The 22,507-nt window shown below is 34.1% G+C and overlaps 1 protein-coding gene across 2 annotated transcripts; it reads left to right on the forward strand.

Moving 5' to 3' along the window:
• Positions 1-17,150, forward strand: LOC148607327 (replication factor C subunit 5-like). 2 transcript variants are annotated; one of them, XM_088544379.1, is made up of 11 exons: positions 1-111; positions 4,691-4,755; positions 6,346-6,482; positions 7,114-7,193; positions 8,098-8,171; positions 9,483-9,642; positions 10,611-10,692; positions 11,705-11,834; positions 12,579-12,656; positions 13,893-13,947; positions 17,027-17,150. In XM_088544379.1, exons 1-11 carry the CDS (start codon positions 62-64, stop codon positions 17,121-17,123), a joined length of 1,008 nt encoding a protein of 335 aa, XP_088400505.1. In that variant the 5' UTR covers positions 1-61; the 3' UTR covers positions 17,124-17,150. The 2 variants fall into 2 exon arrangements, with proteins under 2 accessions (XP_088400505.1, XP_088400506.1); XM_088544380.1 differs by lacking the exon at positions 17,027-17,150 and adding an exon at positions 14,359-17,004.
• Positions 17,151-22,507: the final 5,357 nt, after the last annotated feature.

Here is a 22,507-nt window from a genome sequence, read left to right on the forward strand (position 1 = left end):
TCGTTCTATTGACGTCACGTGATTTCAGCGAGACGTCAAAAAATTTGCCGGGAAAGTAAAAATGTCAACAAAACCAAAAGACGAAAAAAGCCCCAGTGCTAATTTGCCATGGTATTTTAATGAGATATTTACCAAAAACGAAGCCTTTGACAAGAAATAGACATTGTGTAACAACGACAATCTTATTCGCCCGTTACTTAACCTGCAACTCTGAATTATCACAAGAAAGGGGGGGGGGCACTGGCTTCATATAAAAAATACAGCAATGCAAGTACATAATGCGCCAATTCTTTGTCTCCAATTAAAGAAATCACATGCATTTGGAGAAACACCTAGTGACTTGAAGTATGTGAATCTCGCTCCTCTCTACAATAAAGGAGATAGACCTGTAAATTACAGGCCAATTTCATTAACTTGTGTCTGCTCCAAGTTAATGGAACACAATGTCACCTTACACATCATAAATCATCTAGAGTCTAATAACATTCTCTGTGATCTCCAATATGGAATTTGCCACTCCCACTCATGCAAAACAAAACATCTTTCATTTTAAGAACTCCACATTTTAAAAACACCACTAATACACAAACTGAACTGATCATCATGTATTTTGCTAAAGCTTTTGACAAAGTTTCTCACAGGCATCTTATCTATAAACTAAATTACTAAGGATTTTCCAGCACCACTTAAATTAGATTTCAGCATTTCTGTGTGTCTGCACTCAAAAAGGTAGTCTTAGATGGCGAGTCATTCCACATTGTCTCTTTCACCTTGGGAGTACCACAAAGGTACTGTATTTGAGGTCCTGTTCTTGGTATATAATAATGACAAAGGGAACTTGATGCAGCAGCAAAATGGGAATAAGACTGGCCAGTGGCTTCCCAATCTGATACATTTGTAAATGCACTGTTCTGTCTGTCGCCAGTAAACGAAAACCCATCCAATATGGTTATGTTCTCCCTAACCACACCGTACAAATTGTCACATCAGCTAAAATTCTATGTGTCACTCTTCAATCTGACTTGAAATGGGACAAGCACACTGATGACATCATTTCGAAAGCTAGTAAAACACTCCAACTCCTCAAAAGGAACTTAAAAACAAGCAACCAGAAAACCAAGCCCTTGTATGCCCAAACTTGAGTATTCCTCCTCAGTTTGGGATCCTCACACCCATGACTCTATTTTAAAGATAAGTACATATATGGTTCAGAAGAGGGCTGCTAGGGACGCCTGTGATAACTACTACAAAACTAGTAGTGTATCTGGCCAAAACTACAAGAACGCAGGTTGTGTAGTCGCCTTGTAATGATTTATAAGATCACACATCAACTGGTTGCTATTCCATCCAGCACAATTCTGATTTCATCAGACCTAGATCCAGAAACAGTAAAAAATACCAGTCGTTGACTGACAAATTTTGAAAATGACCGACGACCATTTTCCAGTATTGGACATAAAAAATTGTCAACCCTTATTAATTACAGTCTGCATGGTTTTTAGTGTGTAAACATCCTGCCTACCTGTCTCCTTGTAATTAATTGGAAATAAATTGACAGGTGTGTGTCAATGACTGTGATTTACCCGTAACTGATTAGTTGATTGCACGACTAAATTTATGGTACACATGCAGCACCTTTGTGTATACCGGTAATACAAGTTGAAGTGAATCTGAGAATTTTCATACATTTATTACTTGATTTAACAAAGAAAAAGATTGATAAAACCATCATTTTCCCCCAAATCTTTCAGTGGTAACAACGTGCATGGTGCTGAAACTACAAATCTGTTGTAGTTTGTAATTATTGATTTATCAATTGAATCTTTTTTAACACAGAAGTCAACAAACCATTTAAATGAATTAACATATTGTATTCATGATTATCTTTTATAAAATGATCAACATATTTTTTCCGTTGTTTGGAACTTTTTGGCTGTTTGCTTATCTCTTGAAAAAGTCCGAGAGGTACAATATTTTATTTACATGATAGAACGACCACATGTTTTCAAAACCAAAGTCATTCACTTGTTCAGATATTTTGTAAACGACAGTATATGATAAAATGACACAAATTCCTATATTTATCTTTAAATACCTACAAAAAATGTGTTTCTTTCTAAGTTTATACTCAATCTGAGCATGTAAAAGACTGACACAAATGTCTGCTGAAGTTTGATAAATATTATAATGACCGACATGGGCTGTCAAAATTTCCAGACCCTTGCTTTAGACATATCAATAATATGATGAAGGTGAACCTTTTAACGCTCTGAAGAAACATGAATTAAAAACAACTTTGATAATTTTTGTCAAATTATACTTAAAACCTTCAAATATATAAATTTTGTAATGATATATGTCCTAAAGCATTATACTAATTGTCATGGTCTGTCTATTGGCTGAAATGTTTGCCATTCATAAGGAATCATTGGTTGTCATGGTCCGAAATGTCTTTGAGTTGAATTGTCCGGCACTGGTAAACATTATGGTCCTAATAATTTGCAAAACATCAAAAAAAAATTCTTTCATTCAATTTAGATTGGCTTCTTTCAGTTTCGATTTGTATTGTTTAATTATGTTTTTATTACGATTTGATTCATTTTCTCTAATTGTTTCGTTTCGATTCTTTCTTTTATCGATTAGTTTGTTTTTGTTTCACGATTTTCATGACCTGAGAATTATTGGTATTAATGATTACGTAATTTTCGTAAACATCTGGACGCCATACTGTAGTCTATTATGGCCAACCCTATCTTGGAAAAGCTATGATTCGATTTGTATTTAACTATCGAAGCTAGGGAATATTTTCTGAAACTGCTTTGGCTCTCAATCGCATATATACAAGTATACGCAAATGAAGCTGCCATTATGCAGTTTTCAGCTCCTGAAAATGAAGGTACAAACCGGAGGTAGGTGCTTTTTCTTGCCATAAGTATACAGTACCAAGTTGATAATATAACCATAAACGCTCCCTTTAGGAGTTTTTACTAAAGATTCTTTCCATTCTTCCCATATACTGTTGCTCAGTGAAACCTACTACCTATTGTAGTTGCCTATTCTACCTCAGTAGACATCTTCAGAGAATAGTGTTCACATGCTCCTACCTCATTTGATTATTCTTTATCTCCTGTACATAGTTTTAACCACAAATGTCTACTACTACCCTTCTTTGCACAATTTTCTTATGGAAACAAGTTTAATTGTTAACACTTGTATAGGCCACCCACACACCAGTAAGTGATCACCTAAACTTAGATGGTTTACTGGAAAACTTAAAAAAGAAGAAAAATTGTATACTCTTCCAAAGGGAAGGGAAGGTGGTAAAATTTTTGATATGATAACAATGACCTGTCTGTTGAACAGATGTAAAACAATGACAAGGTGAACATTCTTATGATTATTCATAACCTAGTTACATGTATATTTAAATTAAAAAAAAAATGTTTACCTTTCACCCTTAGTTTTTTAGAGCATGTTAGTGGAGACTGAAGTATTTTTTCCTTTGCATTAATATAATACCATATCCAAATAATACTACCCCTGATCTCCCAACAAGTTACATCATTAGGTACAGTTAACTGACTCTATTGCTAACCCATGGAAAACATTTTTCTTTTTCAATTATTTATTTGTACCCGATTTTTCAAAAGAGACTAGTTTACTGCCTTGTTAAGGAAGGACAAAACAGCATGCAATTGTTCTTAAAAACAATATTTAGCAGCGGTAATACTTGGGATCCCAGACATTCTGTTAAATTCTCTCTCTGTATTCAACTAAATTCTATCCAAAAGATTGGTAGCCCAGCTTAAAATCTGTTAGCCATGGGATACTGGGTGACTGCTCTTTTTTACCCCAGTTTAGTTAGGTTCTGTACAGGGGTTGAAATTTTTTTTTGAAGACCCAAGCCCTGGACTTTTTCATCTTTTGTACACTAAGCCCGAACAATTTTTTTTGCCAAGCCCCAATCGTAAGATATATAAATGCAATTTTACCATCAGATAATTTGATGTCTATTTCTATGTATATTTCTATGTTTGCAGGGAAGAAGACACAGTGTAAATTGATTCCGTCTCCCGGTCTGATGCCTTGTCATCAGCTTTCCGTATCTGCATTTTTTTAACTATGAAGTTATCACTAAGCAACAATATTTTCCTCAAAAGTTTATCAACACATGTTGATCTTTATCATTCCATTGCTTGATCAAGCGCAGATGTGATTCAGACTTGAGAATGACTAATCAATCGATCTAGTGAATACCCGTTCTAAAAACAAAGTTATAAATATTTATAGGTCAGGGAATAGATTGAGAAACATGGTCCAAATAATGACAACAAAATCTTTCAAAAAAAGAGTTTTTATTTTTTTAGATTTGCCATGCTGACGAACTTATTTCATTGAAAAACGACAAGTCTGAGTTTTATTTTTTATAGTCCCGGGGGTCGGGCTTTAGGAATTTTCAACCCCTGTTGTAGTCCTTTTTTTCTAAGAAAAAAAGGTTTACTGTTTTTCGGTTTCCTTTATGAAGCAGACAACTACCTGGTAGACTGTCTGATGTACGAGATACTTCCCATTGTAATTTGCATAAAACATCTTAAGAACAAGAGAGAAAGCTACATCGTATAAATGAAAGAAGGGCTATTGTACAAATGTACTAGTGTCAGTTAATTGCTACCATTTTTATATTTTTCAGGGTAGAAAAGTACAGACCAAAACAGCTTGATGACTTGATATCCCATAAAGACATAATATCTACAAGTATGTTGGTGTATTTTATACTACTTTGGTAAACTTTTTGTATTTAAGTAGTTTTAAGTGAAAATATATAAAATATATACACAATATTTTCCTTATTCACACACACATATATACAGTCTCCATATTAAACCACTAGCTAAATGCCTAAGGCTGGGAATGATGTTGGTGGGCCTGTAAAAATACCAATTATAGGCCAGTAATATCTATGTATAAACAAAAACTCCAAAATATTGCTATGGTCTGTGAATCAAAGTGTTTGCCATGAAGACTGTATACAGTTGTGTAAAATCTTGTTTTAATAATTCCTTTCCGACCAAGTAAAATTGGCTCTACAACATTTAATGAATGTTTCAAATTTCTGAACTGTTCAGACTGGGTACTATGTTTTTCTATGGCATTGTTATGTTGTTTGGGATGTCATATCCTCATTTTTTACATACCTTCCCAGTATGAAAATACACTACACTCAACAACTTGTGTTTCTCTAACACTCAAGTAGGAGTTTTAAATCCCTGTTTGTCGTTGAAACACGGTGCCAGTTGGATTTTTTCACTGTGAAATGTGAGCGTTACACCCACCCAGCTGAGACATTGTGTATTCCAGTTGTTAATTGTTTGCGGAGAACCACCGAATTGGTGAAAAATCACCCAGCATGGTGAAGTTAATCTCATTGATCTTCACCGACAATATGGACATTAGTACCTGAACTCCCAGATCACTGATCTCCAAAATTCATTTGGAACCCCAGAATAACACAACAAGGGAGTCAAAAGGACTATTGAAAATTCTAAATCCAATCGCCGAAATCGATAATTGATACTAGATAATTTGTCCAGCTTTAATCCAAGGCGTTGGTACAATAAAATAGCGGTTGAGATGATTAGCATGTGGTATTAAAGATTGACAAGTATAACGTGAAAATCGTTAAAAAAAAGACATTTATTGTTGATACATACTTCTAGTCCAAAATTCCTCCTAGTGTGCAACCCTCCTCTTCTTTATTTGGATATTGATATGTCTGGTTGGGGTAGGAACGATGTGCCATACAAAAAGTTGGGAGATTCAGCAGTACCGCCCTTCAACTGCTTGTATCAACTTTCAAGTTGAAATTGTGCATGTCACATCTACTTACATGTAGTTCGATTCCGGAATCATTTTCTTGTATGCTGATACCAAATTTGCTACAAAAATTACATTTTTTATTGAGGTTTTGATCATTTTCCATGAGAGACCCAGTTTTGTTGACATTTTGAACTGTAATAGAGAGTAGGTGGAGCTTGTTACTTTTAGCTCAATACATCTTCTACATGTATATTAGTATGTAAAACCACAATCAATCAATCTTCTGTATTAAGTGTCACTTACCATAGTTTACTTGGTACCTGATTGGACATTATACGAACTTCCCATAAAATGTGTTCAGTCTTGACTCATATACAAAGATGTCTTGCCATGCATTCAATGCAACATTACATTCTCAGAGAAAGGATCAGTCCTAATGTTCAGATGTCTATCCTTGATATATCACATAACTTTTCCTAAAAAAATTACTGATCTGTCAGAAAGTTATTAATATCTGTCTTTTTGTAGTTGGAAAATTTGTGAAGGAAGAAAGACTGCCACACCTCCTATTTTATGGGCCTCCAGGCACTGGAAAGACAAGTACCATACTGGCTGTGGCTAAACAAATATACTCTCCTAAAGAGTTCAATTCTATGGTTTTAGAGGTAAGCAAAATGCCATTTGCGCTATGATATCAGACTACCCTGTATCAAAATAATAGAAGGTACACAAAAATTAAGTACAAATGTTGTTCAAATCACTTCCACTAAACAAGGTATTCAGGCTAATGGCTTGGGATCATCAGTATGTACCATGAGTGTTCAGTTCAAACTTGATCTTCTTATCAAAATCATTCAAAGCCAGAACTAGTAACTTGTATGAAAGCAAAAAAAAAAATTCATCATTTACTACAAAATTTGTTGGCCTCTTGGTAGCATGTTTGCCTCAACAGTCAGTGTTCATGGACTTGATCCCTGGCTGAGTCATACTTTTACTATGGTGATCACTGTTTCTCTTTCAAGCACACAGCAGGAGGGAGTGACAACTGGTGGACTCAAGGAGTCAGAATTATGTGTTTGAGCGAGATGACAGGCCTACCTACTGGATGACATGCCTCTGTGAGCTAGCTCAGTGTGTAGGGCTTAATTCATTGATAAAATTTCCTCATGCTGAAATGCACAAAATACTTGCCATAGGATGTTCAAGATCAACCAACCAATCAGTCATTTTTTCTGTCATTGAACTTGTAGCTCATTGTCCTTACCTATGTGAAAGTCTTAATTCTTTGTGTTTCAGTTAAATGCATCTGATGACAGAGGTATTGGTATAGTCAGAGGACAGATATTAAGCTTTGCTTCCACAAGAACTATATTCAAGTAAGTAGAAAATCTTATATTGGGAAAAAAAGACACCATATTCACTTTTACGCTCTTAATCCAGGGTGTGAATTTTTGTTATTTGCTGTAGTTTCATTAGATAGTGAATTTTTGTTGAAGTATCAAAATTTGAAGTAAAAATTAACAATTAATAAAATTTAACCTTTAAAAATGCTACCCACACAGACATGTTCAGTGTACTGTGAAAGTACTTTAATCCGTGGATGCCAATTTTCGTGGATTAGGGAAGAAATACAAATTTGTGAATTCTTGAATTCGTGGTTTTCCGTATATACTTCAGTGGAAATCTCCTTTTCGTTAGCCCCATGCAGGTCCAGGTGTCAAAAGAATAGGCCTGCAGCAGCGTTAAGCTTGTTGTAAAAGGCAACTAAATAGTGCTCATAAACCTAAACGGGGCTGGCTGCTCTGCCCACAGAGCAACTGGGTTGTGTGCCCCAGGTGGTGGAATGGGGTTCCCCTGGTGTGTTACTTGCTGGGGTTGTCAGGCTATAATGCGGAAAACCTGACCGCAAACCATAGTGGTGCACTGTGTTGCGAAAGATGCCACATTCTCCTCGCACATTAAAGAACCCTGCTGTGGTATTAGATAGGAGTAGGAACATATAGTTGAACTGTTACCAAAAAAAACATGCATGACATATCAGACGGACATATAAAGTACATACATTATACGAGAATAAAGATATTTGCCCTTAAAGATGTTTTTGCGTGCCTCCCAACAAACAAGAAAATATTAGAACATTTTGTATTACACAAGGTATCTGCTAGCAGTGTGCACCTTCAAGGGTAATAATAACATTGGGAAGCAGCTGCTGTTACTTCTGCCACTAATTTATACATGTACAGTACATGGTTTAATGGTACTATCTTCCTTTTTTTTTAGGTCAGGGTTTAAAATTGTTATTCTTGACGAAGCAGACGCAATGACTAGGGATGCACAGAATGCTCTACGTAGAGGTACTGATATATAAGATATATAAGGCTTGAACTTGGTAACATATGATTGTCACATTTTCATAAAAATGTGTGAAACATATGAAAAGCATATGTTAAGGATTGAAATAGAAGCTCATGAAGAAAATACATACAAACATATGGTAAACATATGTTTCTGTCCCCAGTGACGCATCTCGACGGACATGGAAATGCCAGGCATCAGTCCACATTTTCCGCACTTGTTTTGTTATGCTTTTACGAAATAAGTTTGTTTATGGTATGTGGCCTTATTGTGAAGAGTTACAGATTAAGTTCGACTTTGGTTACGGTTGAATGATGTTTACGGAAGTTATGGCCCTTGGACTTAGAAAATTTCAGTGAATTTACAGTTTTCTGCTTTTTTTTTTGTAATGCTTTTACCAATTGATTTTATATTTTGTACTTTTTATAAAAGATTTCTCAGCTTCTATTGGAGGGAATGCTTAGATATTGGGTATATTGCTTTAGCATGATGACTTGTACTGTTTCTCCCTTTCTCTGGCTCCTTGCTCATCTACTTCCTGTTTACCAATCAACTTAGTTATTTTTCAGGTGGTACATCATGGAACTTTGTAACAGATTTCCCAGATTCTGTTACAGGGAATGCTTAAATATTGTGTATATTGCCTTTGCCTGATGACTTGTATTTTGTCTCCCTTTTCCAGCTTCGACTGAAATGGTTGAGTGGAGGTTCAGGGTATTCTTAGCATTGCGTAGTGTGTAACATCTTGTTTAATTTTCATTCTTTTCACATCAAAATTAAAATATCTTACTGTCACAATTTACAAACATGTAAAATTATACCTTATTAGTTTGTATGTAAGTTTTTACTTTTTCATAACTATATTACAACTTCAGTTTAATATCATACACCAAGATATTTTGGATACAATTTATTTATTGGCAACTCTATCATTAATGTCTTTAAACTTAGAAGTCGGTGACATTTTTTATGAGAGTTTTGAGGCTTGACAGATACATTAAATGTACATCTTGGTCTGTCAAACTCACTGGTCTGTGACATTTCTTATGAGAGTTTTGAGGCTTGACAGATACATTAAATGTACATCTTGGTCTGTCAGACTCACTGGGATATTTTCTGTTTTGACTCTAAAACTGCCATTATTCTGTACATATCTGCTGTGAGGTATGGAAATTGACTCATAGGTCAATTAACCCAAAATCTTGCCTCATTAATGGTTGCTATATTTCATTTTTCACTTTTCACATTTTTGCATAAATATTTGCTCACTAAGGTATGTGTTTATAATTTATCTTGTTATTTATTTACAGTTATAGAAAAATTTACAGAGAACACCAGATTTTGTATTATATGTAATTATTTATCGAAGATTATACCAGCCTTACAGTCTAGATGTACTAGATTTAGATTTGGTCCACTTGGTAAAGACCAAATGGTCCCAAGATTACAGCATGTTATATCAGCTGAAGGGTAAATAACTAATGTCATGGAAAAAAATACTTGAATAAATTATACTGAAATTCTTAAGACAGCTGTTTCTAAAAATAAAACATAGGGTCAGACAGTAGTTTTTCGCATATAATATCCCCAAAAATTGTTAGGGTTAGCCAATTTCTTTCAATACTGAAATGATCCATATTATCAGGACTGCAAAAGTCTTCGGAAAAAAAAGTTGTCAGACGATTCCTTGTATGAGTTATTGCCCCTGAAAACGGAAAAATGAGAGTTTTTTTTTTTTTTTAGGTTTTCAGCTAATATCTTAAAACTATGATAGATAGAAATTCTTCTTAAATTAACTGCCCTTCAAAGACAAAATTCAACCAGGTGAGCAATTCAGGCTCCTGGGAGCCTCTTGTTTTTTCATCTTGCCCAATAGGGTAAGTGTATACCAAAGCTTACTTGTCCAAATGAACTTTCTCTTTTGAACTTCTATGTAAAAATTAAACTTTGATAAACAGAAGAACAAAACTTTATTTATCTGACAGTTTTGTCAAAATTTGTTAAATCAATGAAGATGTTTGTAACATGTGTCTATCGATCTTTGTTTCATTCCCCCTCAATGTTGTCTATTTAATTTGCACAACTGAATCTCTGTCTACCAAGTGTGCTGCGAATTTCGATGGTTAATACTGGTGTTCAATTATTTTTTTTTCAAAGTATCTGACAAAGAACAAGGTTTGAGTTATGATTGTCAAATTTAATAGTTATTTCAATTCTTTATTGCTGTTTCTTTATTAGTTTGATTGCCACTATATAGAAGGCTGTTTTAATTTATTTTGTACAAAATAGTTTTACTTGTCTTATTAGATATGCGTCATCTGAATTTCCCTTGTCCCACTGTATTTAACTCCGGTATCAAATAAGCGTTATTGTGGAGCCCTGAAATATTTCTATAAAGTATTAAATTTAATGTGGTTTTTGTCTCTTTTTATTTTCAGAGTAAATATAACTGACGATGGAATGAAAGCATTAGTTACACTAGCTGAAGGAGATATGAGGAAAGCCTTAAATATAATGCAGGTATTAAAGTGATAAATTGTTGCTAGGTGCTATCATTCTGTGGTCTCACATCACTAAAGCTTTGCACAAGTTTCTCACAATCTTCGTGCACAGATGGACATTGCACGTGAGTGAATATTTTGAGTTAGTACAAATACATGAATAATCTTACATGTCTTTATCTTTTCCAATATCTTATAGATTTTTAGCTGCTGTTTTCAGGAGTTCAAATCTGCTTTCAAGAGTGATAGGTCCAGATTTTTTTTCAAATTTTAATTCAAAGGTCTACTTGAGAAAAATAAAAGGTCCTCAACTAAGTAAGTGTCAGTGTAAGAGATTGAAAGTCCATAAATTTGGCTAAAAGAACAGTAGAGTGTACTGGTTCACAAATTGAAGGTCTTGGACCTTGAACCAATGCTAATTTTAATCCCTGGTTTCTGTGATTACGCTCTTGAATACCATTCTACTTATTGGTAATGAGGTATTTTTCTTGGCATCACTGAAGTTCGAAATGACTTCCAAGACTGGAAGATCCTTAATTTTTTCAGATTTCAAATCAATGGCCCACCTGTGGTAAACAAAAAGTTCCCAATTAAGTGTTAGTGTAAAGTTTTGAAGGACCATGATCAAGGTAAATGAAATGTTGAGTTCAAGGTCCAAAATGAACATCCTAGGCATCAGTCCAAGAAGCTAACATTAGTCTTACGTACATGTAGGTTTGTTAAGGATTTATGTGTACGTAATTCTTATGGGTGCTTTGTGAAACAATGCCCTGAACCTTGGAACCAGATTAGCATTGAACCCTGCAACATGGCAAAATGATTTGTAAAGTAGTTCACATTGTTCTCTTAAAAACACATTTGACACTAATTTTTTAACTGAAGTTAAAATACACATAGAATTCTCCGAGCATATTTTAACAAAGGAAAATAATTTATACCAGAAAATTGAGTTTTAACTTACCTCGCTTAAATTAATCACTTGTATCTTTCCTTCTGTGTTAATTTCTACTTAATTATTTCTTGTATTACAGAGTACACACATGGCATATGAGAAAGTCAACGAAGATAATGTATATACCTGTGTAGGCCATCCGTTACGACGAGATATAGAAAATATAGTTAATTGGGTACTTAATGAAAACTTTACAAAAGCGTATAGAAGTATCCTTTCTTTACTTAGTAAATCATGATAAATATTAGCATACATTATTATGAGATTATTGTTTAAAGATTTTCCTTGCTAAGGCCTCATAAAGTTGATTCACCAATTTATGCACTTTTTCGCTTACATACAATGTTAAAATGGTCTTCATCACTTTTATTGGGGCAATAAAAGTTGTATAAATGTGTTTTCAGCTATTCAGTGGTTGAATTGTTATAAACTGCTTTATATTGTATGAGTAAAGGGAATGGTCAGTGATAAAATAATAAAGGAAGATTGGTAATACATTTCCTGACTTATGAATTAAGATTTGACATAAATACACTGTAATAAGTATACGTAATTATGTTTACAAGAAAACAGGTTAAAATTTTGAATGATTTATTATCTTACTACTGCGAAAATACTTTTAATTCCTCGATACCAATTTTCATGGATTAGGGAAGAAACACAAGTTCCTGAATTATTGAATTAATGATTTTGAGGTTTTGAGTATTCACATCAGTCGAAATCTTCTTTTCATTGGGAACCAAATTTCGTAGTTAGGACTACCCATGAAAACTTTAAAAAATTGGTACCTCACAAACAATATTACTTTCACAGTATTACATAAACATATACACCACATATCAGTTTTTTGCAGCCATTATTTATCCTGATACATAAGAGTTATGTAATTTAATGTGTCTCTTTTAGACTAGTATTTGAATTATATTAGAATATTTCTTTAACAATGATTTAAGATATAACAGATTTAAAAATGGGTAAAGGTTTAGCACTGCAAGATATTCTCACAGAGGTTCATCAATATGTCCATAGGAGTAAGTATCCTCTCATCAATATAAAACATTCATGCTATTAGCATCCTTGTCTGCTTATTTGAATGTAGTCAAAACATCTGAAATCAATAGAAAGTATCAATGTTCATTGATACTTAATAGTCCTTGATTCACAAAGAATGAATATAGTTCATTATTTCTATTTCATTTTGTCATTCTTAAGTCTGCTTATTGATATAACTTAACTCTAATGGAGTCCTCCAATACAGTGGACATGTGTGTGCCTACTTGCAGGGTTTTACTTGTGTGAACACAATAAAATCTGACTGAACATGTCCTACTAGTACAAAGCAGAGTCTGTTCGATTGGTTAGACATGGCTAATTCTAGAAAGAGTAATCAAGGGAACCAAGGTTGGTTAGGCATGCTCATTCTTGAAAGAGTAATTAAGGGAACCAAGGATGGTTAGACATGCTCATTCTGGAAAGAGTAATTAAGGGAACCAAGGATGGTTAGACATGCTCATTCTGGAAAGAGTAATCAAGGGAACCAAGGTTGGTTAGACATGCTCATTCTAGAATGCATGAAGTACATGTATCTGCTATATGACATTTAAGGAGGTAGAACTAGGGTAAGGGACTCAACTCATAAAAATCACTGGAACGTTTGTATTCAGCATTTTACATCAGTCTTATGTAAGCATCGTCTGAATATAGCTGAAATATTGCTGCTCGGACGTTAAACCCCAACAAACAAACAAACTTATGTAAGCATCTAATTAACTTGGATTCATTTCATTCTGCTTAAAATGAAAGCTTGACAGGCTTAGGTGAAATTGTGTATGACACAAACATTTCACAGATTTCATGAGTTATGTCCCTTACCCTAGGTCTACCTCCTTAAACTACAGTCAATCAAAGTATATGCTGTTACCATCATACACAGTGGATTCTTGTTATTCACATAACCTATGTGCACATGAATATGCAATTAACAGAAATGGGCATTTCAATGGGAAATACCTAATATCTTCAATGTTTAATTGGGACAAAATCATTTATCATGTCTTATTAGATTCCAGGCATAGTTTCAATTAAAAAAAAATCAAATATTATTATGAAAACAAAGTTCTATAGAAAACTTAAGTGTTTCACTAACAATGTATTCTGTTTTACCCATTTAGGTACATTTTGTTTGATGATCAATTTTGTTCTTATTAACAGGCATGTGATCTAGTGGAATAATGCTTTTGAATTCCTTATGTCACTTCTCGTTATAGTTGATTTGCCCATCCATATAAAGATACATTTACTTGAGAAAATGGCAGATGTAGAGTAAGTATAGTTTTTTGCTATGGTTACCATGCACATGTACTAAAAAACTTAAGTTTTATAATAGCCAGACCAACTAATTTTCATGTGTGATATATTTTCACTAATTTCACTGCAAGATATATTCTTAAAAGTAGATCATGGCTAATAAGTCCCCTTATTATGAAATAAATGTCAAGACAGAGTGTAAATTGCAAAAATAATCTGATAACCTAAAATAAGTATTTGTGAAAATGAGTTGGTTCACAGTGGTGAAATGATGGGTTTGTTCTAATTTTATCAGCAGATTCAAAACTTCAGAAAGTTTAATGGAATATTGTGAAAGTAAAGTAATATCGTGGATACCAATTTTTGTGGATAAGGGAAGAAACATAAGTTTCATTGATTCTTAAATTCATATTTTTGATGTTTCAGAATACACATCAAAGGAGATCCCTTTTGGTTGGGAACCTAAATTTGTGGGTTGGACTACCCACAAAAAGCACGAAAATTGGTACCCCACCAACAATAGTTCTTTCAGAGTACTGTCCTATAAACATTCTCATAGTGGCTGTTCATTGAAATTCTGCATATTGGGGGGAGAGATAGTATTAACCAAGCCTACTCAGAAATTAGTTTGGAAATGTCTATATTAAAACTTGAATGAAAAGTTTTGAAGATGACACAAATAGTAAGGAAGAGGAAACAAAACTACCAAAATAGAAACTAAATAAAAATACATAAAATATTCAATGAGAAACGTAGACTTAAGTGGCACTGGCAGGGTCCTATGCGTTTTTAATGCTTTGAGTTGCTTACATGTTTGTAAAATAACAAAAGGAGGAAACTGTATGTATAACCAATGAAATGAACTTGCATTCAAAGAAGAAATTGTTGTCTCTTATTAGAGGTTGGACTATTATATAAATCAGGGAATGAAAAATTAGGATATGAATTGTTTCCCTGTATGTAGACATTTTCTGAAACTACATGTATATGTTTGAAGAAAATGGTTTGGAATAGCATTACTTACTTCCTTTAAAAGACACATTTAGTCATAGCTGAAACTCTCTGCCTTTTAATTAAGGCCCCAAATAATAATATGGCTGTTTCCTGCTTAGTGTTTCCCTTCTCTAGATTTTTGTGTCTACCCTAAATATTTTATGGCAATTTTAGCTCCGGTATTCTTAATGTCTAAATTGTTTCTCCATCAACTGAATGTAGCATGTTTTTGAAAATAAAACAATTTTCCTACCTACCTACCTCATTTTTTCTTGCTGGTAGTAGGAAACCAGACTTTGAAGGGCAACTCTTTCGCTGTACCTGTGTATAATGATGTTTTGGGGCCATCTGCAGCCTGCCCAGTAATATGAGGATATCCTTGTTGTTCATTGAAGACCAATGGGTGGCCTTGGCTGACATTTTCATCCCAGTTGGGTTGTTGTCTCTGTGACATATACACCATATCATTCTGGTTAAAATATTAATTTTTTGGCCTAACTAGTGAAGCAGAAACATTTATATTAAAACACAACCACCACCACTTCATTGTCTGTCTGATAGGAGCACAATTTATATTCAGTGAATTCTGTCTAAACCAAACCCTGAATAATCTGAAGACCTGTCTATACCAGATGTTTTTATAGTCCCTTTATAACAATTTTAATGTCTTTCGTGCCTTTTTAAATGATTGATTGATTGATTATTGGAGTTTAACGCCCAAGCAGCAATATTTCAGTTATATTTGTCTAAAACAAATTTTTAGAGTCAATAAGCAAGACTTAAGTCATCATTACAGAAGTTTTATGGTGGTCGTCATGAACATATTGATTGTTACGGTGTATCCATCAGCACCATGAGAATTAATTTGTTTACAGTGTCTTAGTATTTCTTTCTCATTTCGTCTACCCCAGACTGGACATTTTGTGAGCAATTTGGCAGGTGTTTTTAGAAAAGCAGAGGAAGCTTGTTCTACTGGTGCACCTGGTCCATGCTCCAAGTTTTTTTGTGTAGTCCAAGTTGCTCATTTGCTTTTGTTTCTTTGAACGTGTTATTTTGGTTTTTTCATGTTCTTTGTTGTATGTCTGTTTTCCTTGTCTGGCCTTTATCCTTGGTATATTTTTTTTATTATTTCAATTGAATCTTGGTTTGCTTGATTATTCTTCCTTCTTCTCTGTGTAATTTTAAGATAAAAAATGTTCATTCTGTTTGTTTCAGTTATTTTTTAATAATATATTATACAATCTTATTCCATTGAAATGGTTTCATTTGTCATTTAACCCAAGCATTTTCTTCAGATTTAATATTACATCTTTTGTGGTAGCATGTTAGTTTCAAGGTTGATCCCCTAACAAGTCTTGCTAAAGACTTAAAATTGTTAATTATTGCTTCTCCTCTCCAAGCATCCAGCTTTTCAGAGAGTGACAACTGATTGGCTTTGATTAGGATGACATGATTACCAGCAGTACATTGCTTTTGTTCAGCTAGCACATTATAAATCCACTTAAGTTTGACAGACTAGTATAAAGCCGGATCTGTTCCGTCAAACATTTGTGTCCTGAGAAGTGTCTGCAAAAGAACATTAAACCACAACCAATCAAATAGGGTTTAAAGTACACAACCAACCAATCAGATTTAATTAAACAGGAACAACTCTCTTCAGCTCAGATATCAGTGAAATCTTGTGGAGAAAACAATGGTTCACTTTTTTGTTGATTAATACAGTACCTGAACCAATCTGTGCAACAAACATTGCAATCGGTCATTGATCACTGATCAGTTTCCGATGTTTATTTTACATTTGTTTTATTTTAACAAATCATTCGTCATTTTACATAACAAAACTGCGATCAGATCGGTCATCGATCAGTCAGTGTTTAATCAGTCAACGGTCATCGATCCATCAAACCGTTGCGCAAATTGGTTCAGGGACTGTACACATGTATTGGCAAAAAAAGTTTGTACATGTACTGTTACTTAAATTGTGTTTTAGAAACCTGTTATGTCCTAGCCATCTGATTTACAGCAATATGTTCTTTATTGAAGTTGATGTCGTAAATTTAAAAAGCAATATAATACCTAATTATTGAAATGTTTCTTACAGATACAGATTAGCCTCTGGAACATCAGAAAAGATGCAGTTAAGTTCATTGATTGCAGCATTTCAGGCTGCTAGAGACTTGATAGTGGCAGAAGCATGATGTGTGAATAAATTTGTATATAGATAATATTGCAATCAGCATTTGATTTATCAGGCCAAGGGGAAAATTTTGGGTTTGACAATTTTTTTTAGCTCACTTGGACTAATTGTCTGAAGTTCTAAATGAGGTTTACCTGACCACATGGTGTTCATTGTCCATAACTTGTGACATCCCTCCCCTTGAAGAGTATACCCAATATTTTCCTATATTACAATAATAGTAAGTTAATGGTCTTTATCAAAGCTCAAGTTAAATTTGTTTTGACAAGAAGTGAGAAATTTACTGTGATTTCTAGCCAAAATTCAAATAATATGAAATATTTTACAGTTGGCTAAATCTCCCCTTTAACAAAAGCACATAAGTTTATGAGAGTTGAATATTTGGGTTTTCAGTCCTTCAGGATCTAAATACCTTATGTCACTGGTTCATGTCAGGAACTTCCATACTACTTCTGAACACTACACAAAAATTTAGTCCATATGTATTTCCCTTTATATCATTCAATACCTCTGTTATAACCTGTGAAGATATTTCTGACATTTATTCAGGTCAATAATATTCTATTATTTCTGCCAAAAAAAGATCTACTGGTGTCTTCAAATTAAATCAACTACAGATTTTGGGATTTTTGGCCTTGAAAGTTGTAGAGAAATAAATTTATATTTGGGGATTTGTTCTTGAAGTAATGTGTCAAGAAATATTCAGTGTATTGAGCATGTTCATTTAACTAATCTTAGTCCTTTTATCAATATTTTAGTATTGATGAACAGGAAGTGAAGAGCAATGATTTAACCAAGTAAAATTCAAATTGATAAAAAGTGTCCAGTTTTGGAAAATCTTATATTTATCAAGAAAATATTCTCCCGAAGCTGAATTTTTTTATTTGAGTATACATGTTGTGTGTGTTAATATTCTATTGAAATAGTTTTTGACTATAAATGCAAATTAATATTTGGACAGGTTTAAAAGTTTGTGAAAAAGGTAAAATGGAACAAAATTTGTAAGTGTGTGTGAAGTTGGATATTATATAACTCTTGATTACATTTTATACTAAAGAAATCAGTAGTAAAGATTGAAATTCAGTTTACACTTATAAGGAAAACAGTTCTAATTACACGTGATATAGGAAATAGAGTTTTGTTTTACATCTTGTAATCTTTGAAATTTTGTTAATGCTACTTTCACAAGAATCAAAAACCTCCATTGCTTACACCACTTTGATTTATGAAATATCGAAAGGCTCCAGCAAAATGCAGGAGTTTTAACACCCATGACATTGGCAAGGAACTTACAAGAGCCTCTAGTATCTTTGATTGTGCTGCCACTATTCTGAAGTGTCATCAAAGTACCAATATATCATATTCATAGTGCAGCAAGTGTACTATTCGATGCTATGAATGATTTAATAAAATTATTAGGAAATCATGACGTAATAATAAATATTATGTTTACGCCATTAGAAAAAAAAATCAATGCTCAACTGTAACTTTTTGAACAAATATTTTTTTCCAGTACTATGCTTGTAAACTAATTTTTACAGTTTTATTGATTATTAAATTTGACTTCCGCTATTTTTAGATCTATTTCAACAGTCAATGTGTCGTATGTGATTGCAAATTGTCCTTCATTAAATTAATTGAACGATTGATTTACTTTTTTGAACGCTTTAAAATTTTGTTCCCGAGGGTATCATCAACCCAGTAATACAATTTTTAAAATTAATGGTTTTAACAAGAGGAATGAAAGAAAAACTGGCTCGGACGTCACCCAGTATAAAAAGGTCCGAACCTGACAGCAGATCGGACACTCTGTTGTCTTGTATGTGGTGTCCCCAGATGGGAATCTTAGCACACTCACATCTGGTATGGAAAGTGCCCCCACCAATTCAACTAAAAGTACCCAATCACACGTTCAGTCTGCAGACCATCTATTCCAGTACAAAAATTCTGACTATTTTAAAATTATCAAACCATGTTCCATCACTTTAAACGATATATTTGACTACAACGATGACGAACCACACTGTACCATATCACCACCAAATTCCCAACAATTTATCAACACTTTAATCAACAAGATCATTCAATCCTCTCCATGCAAGTTCGTATTTTAGAAAAAAAATTTCCCATCCTACGAACAGTCCCGTTCTAAGTAAAAACTATCGTAGGGAAAGAGGAGTACTGGATACGCAGACTAGGTACTGCAATGCCACACGGATGCAATGACAACATGAAAAGTAAAGGAAACCTTTCAAACCAATATAACAATAGCATAAATGTGATGAATTTATTTGACAAAAATCCAAAACGGGAAAGGAGTTATGGCCATCGCCATTATACATCACCTAAGTTACATGATGTCTCCATAGATGGTCTCCTTCCTTTCATACAAAAACCTCTTGGACTTCATCACATTAGAACTAAATTTTATTCTGTACCTCTCACTCTACTACACTCCCTGTACAAAACAAGTCTTGACACTCCTGTTTCTGACTGACCCCACGTCATCATTATACAGATTTGTTGCCATCATTTTCGATATTGGTTTCCACAGACTCTTTAAACCAGTTTGTGTGAAAAGTCAAGATGAAGAAAAACGATCATTTCTTCCACTACCGTTTGTCAACAAAGGTATAGATGCAATTAATTCGGCTAACATCCTCCATCACAAAAACGCTACCAACAAAATTCCCCCATATTTCAAAGACAAATCCATACCAATTATTTCATATTCCTATACTTCACCCATCGCATCCAAAATTTTCAATTATAAAAGGCTAAACCACCTGTCTGTTCTTGCAAAACCTCTCCATTCAAAAATGGTCCTTCTGGTCACGTCGTTACGGGAGATCTAACCATTATCGAAAACGAATCTCTGCGTAATATCCTTTCTAAAGGTCCCAAGTACCGTGAACCACGCTCCATAAATTGGAATTATAACTCCAAAGTTCTTATGGATGCCGTCGAGGACTATGCAAGAAAATGAATAAAACGAGAAGAAGACGTTGATTCTCTGTCAGAGTGGTTAAAGGCCGTGAGGTCTTGAATTTTGAAATGAATGAAGGTTTTAAGTAGGTCAATGAGTGCCAAGCCTACATCAGTTTTCAAAGATCCCGATGTAACAAAAACAATGTCTACTATACATGACAAGTATGTTGTCGTACCAGCAGACAAAGCCCAAAACAACTGTTTTTGTCTGCAAAACGTTTTATATCCAATGTTTATTATCAGAGGTAGACGTAGAAAATAATAGCAGTGATAGGACCTACACTGCTACCACTTTCTCCAAAGAAGAGATTTTGGAAAACCATAAATCTGTGCTATCGTCTTTTGGTCTCTACCAAGGACGATGATTGTGATTTACCGTCTATGTACTGGATTCCTAAACTTCACAAGAATCCAAACAAACAACGTTTCATAGCTGGATCTGCAAAATGTACCACCAAACCTCTTTCAAAACTTTTAACTTCTATACTCACAACTGTCGAAGAGTGTCTACAGTCCTACCACAACACTTGTTACTCCCGTAGTGGTATTAATTCAATGTGGATCCTGAAAAATTCGGAAGATCTTTTGGAGACAATCAGTTCAAGACTATTATCTGAATATAATAGCATTAAAACCTATGATTTTTCAACACTGTATACTTCTATTCCCCATACTCAGTTAAAATCCTGACTTAAAAACTTTATACATCGTTGTTTTTCCAAAAAAGATGGTACACCTAGATACAAATATATAGTTCTTGGTACAGATTCCTCATACTTTGTAAGAAATAATTCCAAATCATCTTCCAAATATACAGAGGAAGATGTTTACAAAATGCTGGAATTTTTATTCGACAACATATTTGTCCAGTGTGGTGGAAGTGTTTTTCAACAAACGGTCGGCATTCCAATGGGAACGAGTTGTGCTCTTTTACTTGCTGACATATTCCTTCACTCTTATGAGGCTGACTTTATAGCTGATCTGATCAGAAAGAAGGAATATCGTTTGGCTAGATCCTTAAATCTCTGTTTCCGCTATATAGATGACGTATTATCTTTAAACAATCCTAATTTCGGGGATCTGATACATCGCATCTACCCAAAAGAACTTGAGATAAAGGATACTACAGACACTGTGAGGTCAGCCTCATATCTTGACCTACACTTAGAAATCGATTGTAAAGGAAAACTATTGACCAAACTTTACGACAAACGTGATGACTTTTCATTCAGAATTGTCAACTTTCCTTTCATCTGTGGCAACATCCCTTCGGCTCCTGCGTATGGAGTGTTCATATCACAACTCATACGTTATGCCAGAGCTTGCCGAAACTACGCAGACTTTTTGTATCGCGCTAGAACTCTTAACAAATAGGCTTCTGGAACAGGGTTATGTTGCTACAAGATTGAAGTCATCACTACAGAAGTTTTATGGTCGTCATCATGAACTCGTGGATCGTTATGGTGTATCCATCAGCACCATGAAAACTGATGTATTCAACGGGTCATAGTTTTCCTTTCCTCGTTTGTTTGACTTTTTATGAGCAACTCGGCGGGTGTTTCTAGAAATGAAGAGGACGCTTACCCTACCGGTGCACCTGGTCCATGCTCCCAGTTTTTAGTGGAGTCCGAGTTGCTCATTTACTTTTGTTACTTTGTATGTATGATTTTAGTTACTTTATGTTCTTTGTTGTGAATGTCTGTTTTCCATGTCTGGTCTTTGTCCCTGGATTACATTCTTTTGCTTACCGCTATAACCTTTGTTCCCTTGATTACTCTTTCAATCAGATCAGTAAGTTGATGACATACTGTAGTTGCTGCCATGAGTGGGTCAGAGGTTAAAAAGTGAAATAACGACTATGTCGGAGGAAATGTGGAATTTCATGGAATAGCCACATCATGTGCCAGAAAAATAATTGTGTGATGCTAACTTTAGAATGTTTAATATAAATCCTTTGGCAATGCATGCAAGAAAACGAATTCGACAGAAATGTTCCAAAGTACTCAAAACTTGCAAACACTCCATTAGATGTTCCAATTAGTATTAAGCGCCATTCGACGCTTTATGGTTACAAAATATCAGTACTTTTTGGGAACTGACCACATCATTTTTTTTTTTAAATTTGTCGCCGAAGAAAAATGACATTTAAGTTCAGACTAAGTTGGTAAATTGTTGACCTTATGGTCAATCAAGAACCAATCTTTAATTATTCGGTTACTAACTGCATCTTTCAAAAAATGTAGGAAATTGAAGAAATAAGATACCTCTCTCATTCAATTAGTAAAAAAAAATATCGGTAACAAAATTACCTGAACCCTTAAAAAAGTACCTTTAACTCTTGGTTGGAAAAGAATGTACAAATAATATGATCGGCACATGTTTCAATAACAAAAGAGT

Source organism: Perna viridis, chromosome 9 (genome assembly GCF_037379345.1).
Source record: "Perna viridis isolate PV_CMFRI_1.1 ecotype Kerala chromosome 9, ASM3737934v1, whole genome shotgun sequence".
Classification (NCBI taxonomy): domain Eukaryota; kingdom Metazoa; phylum Mollusca; class Bivalvia; order Mytilida; family Mytilidae; genus Perna; species Perna viridis.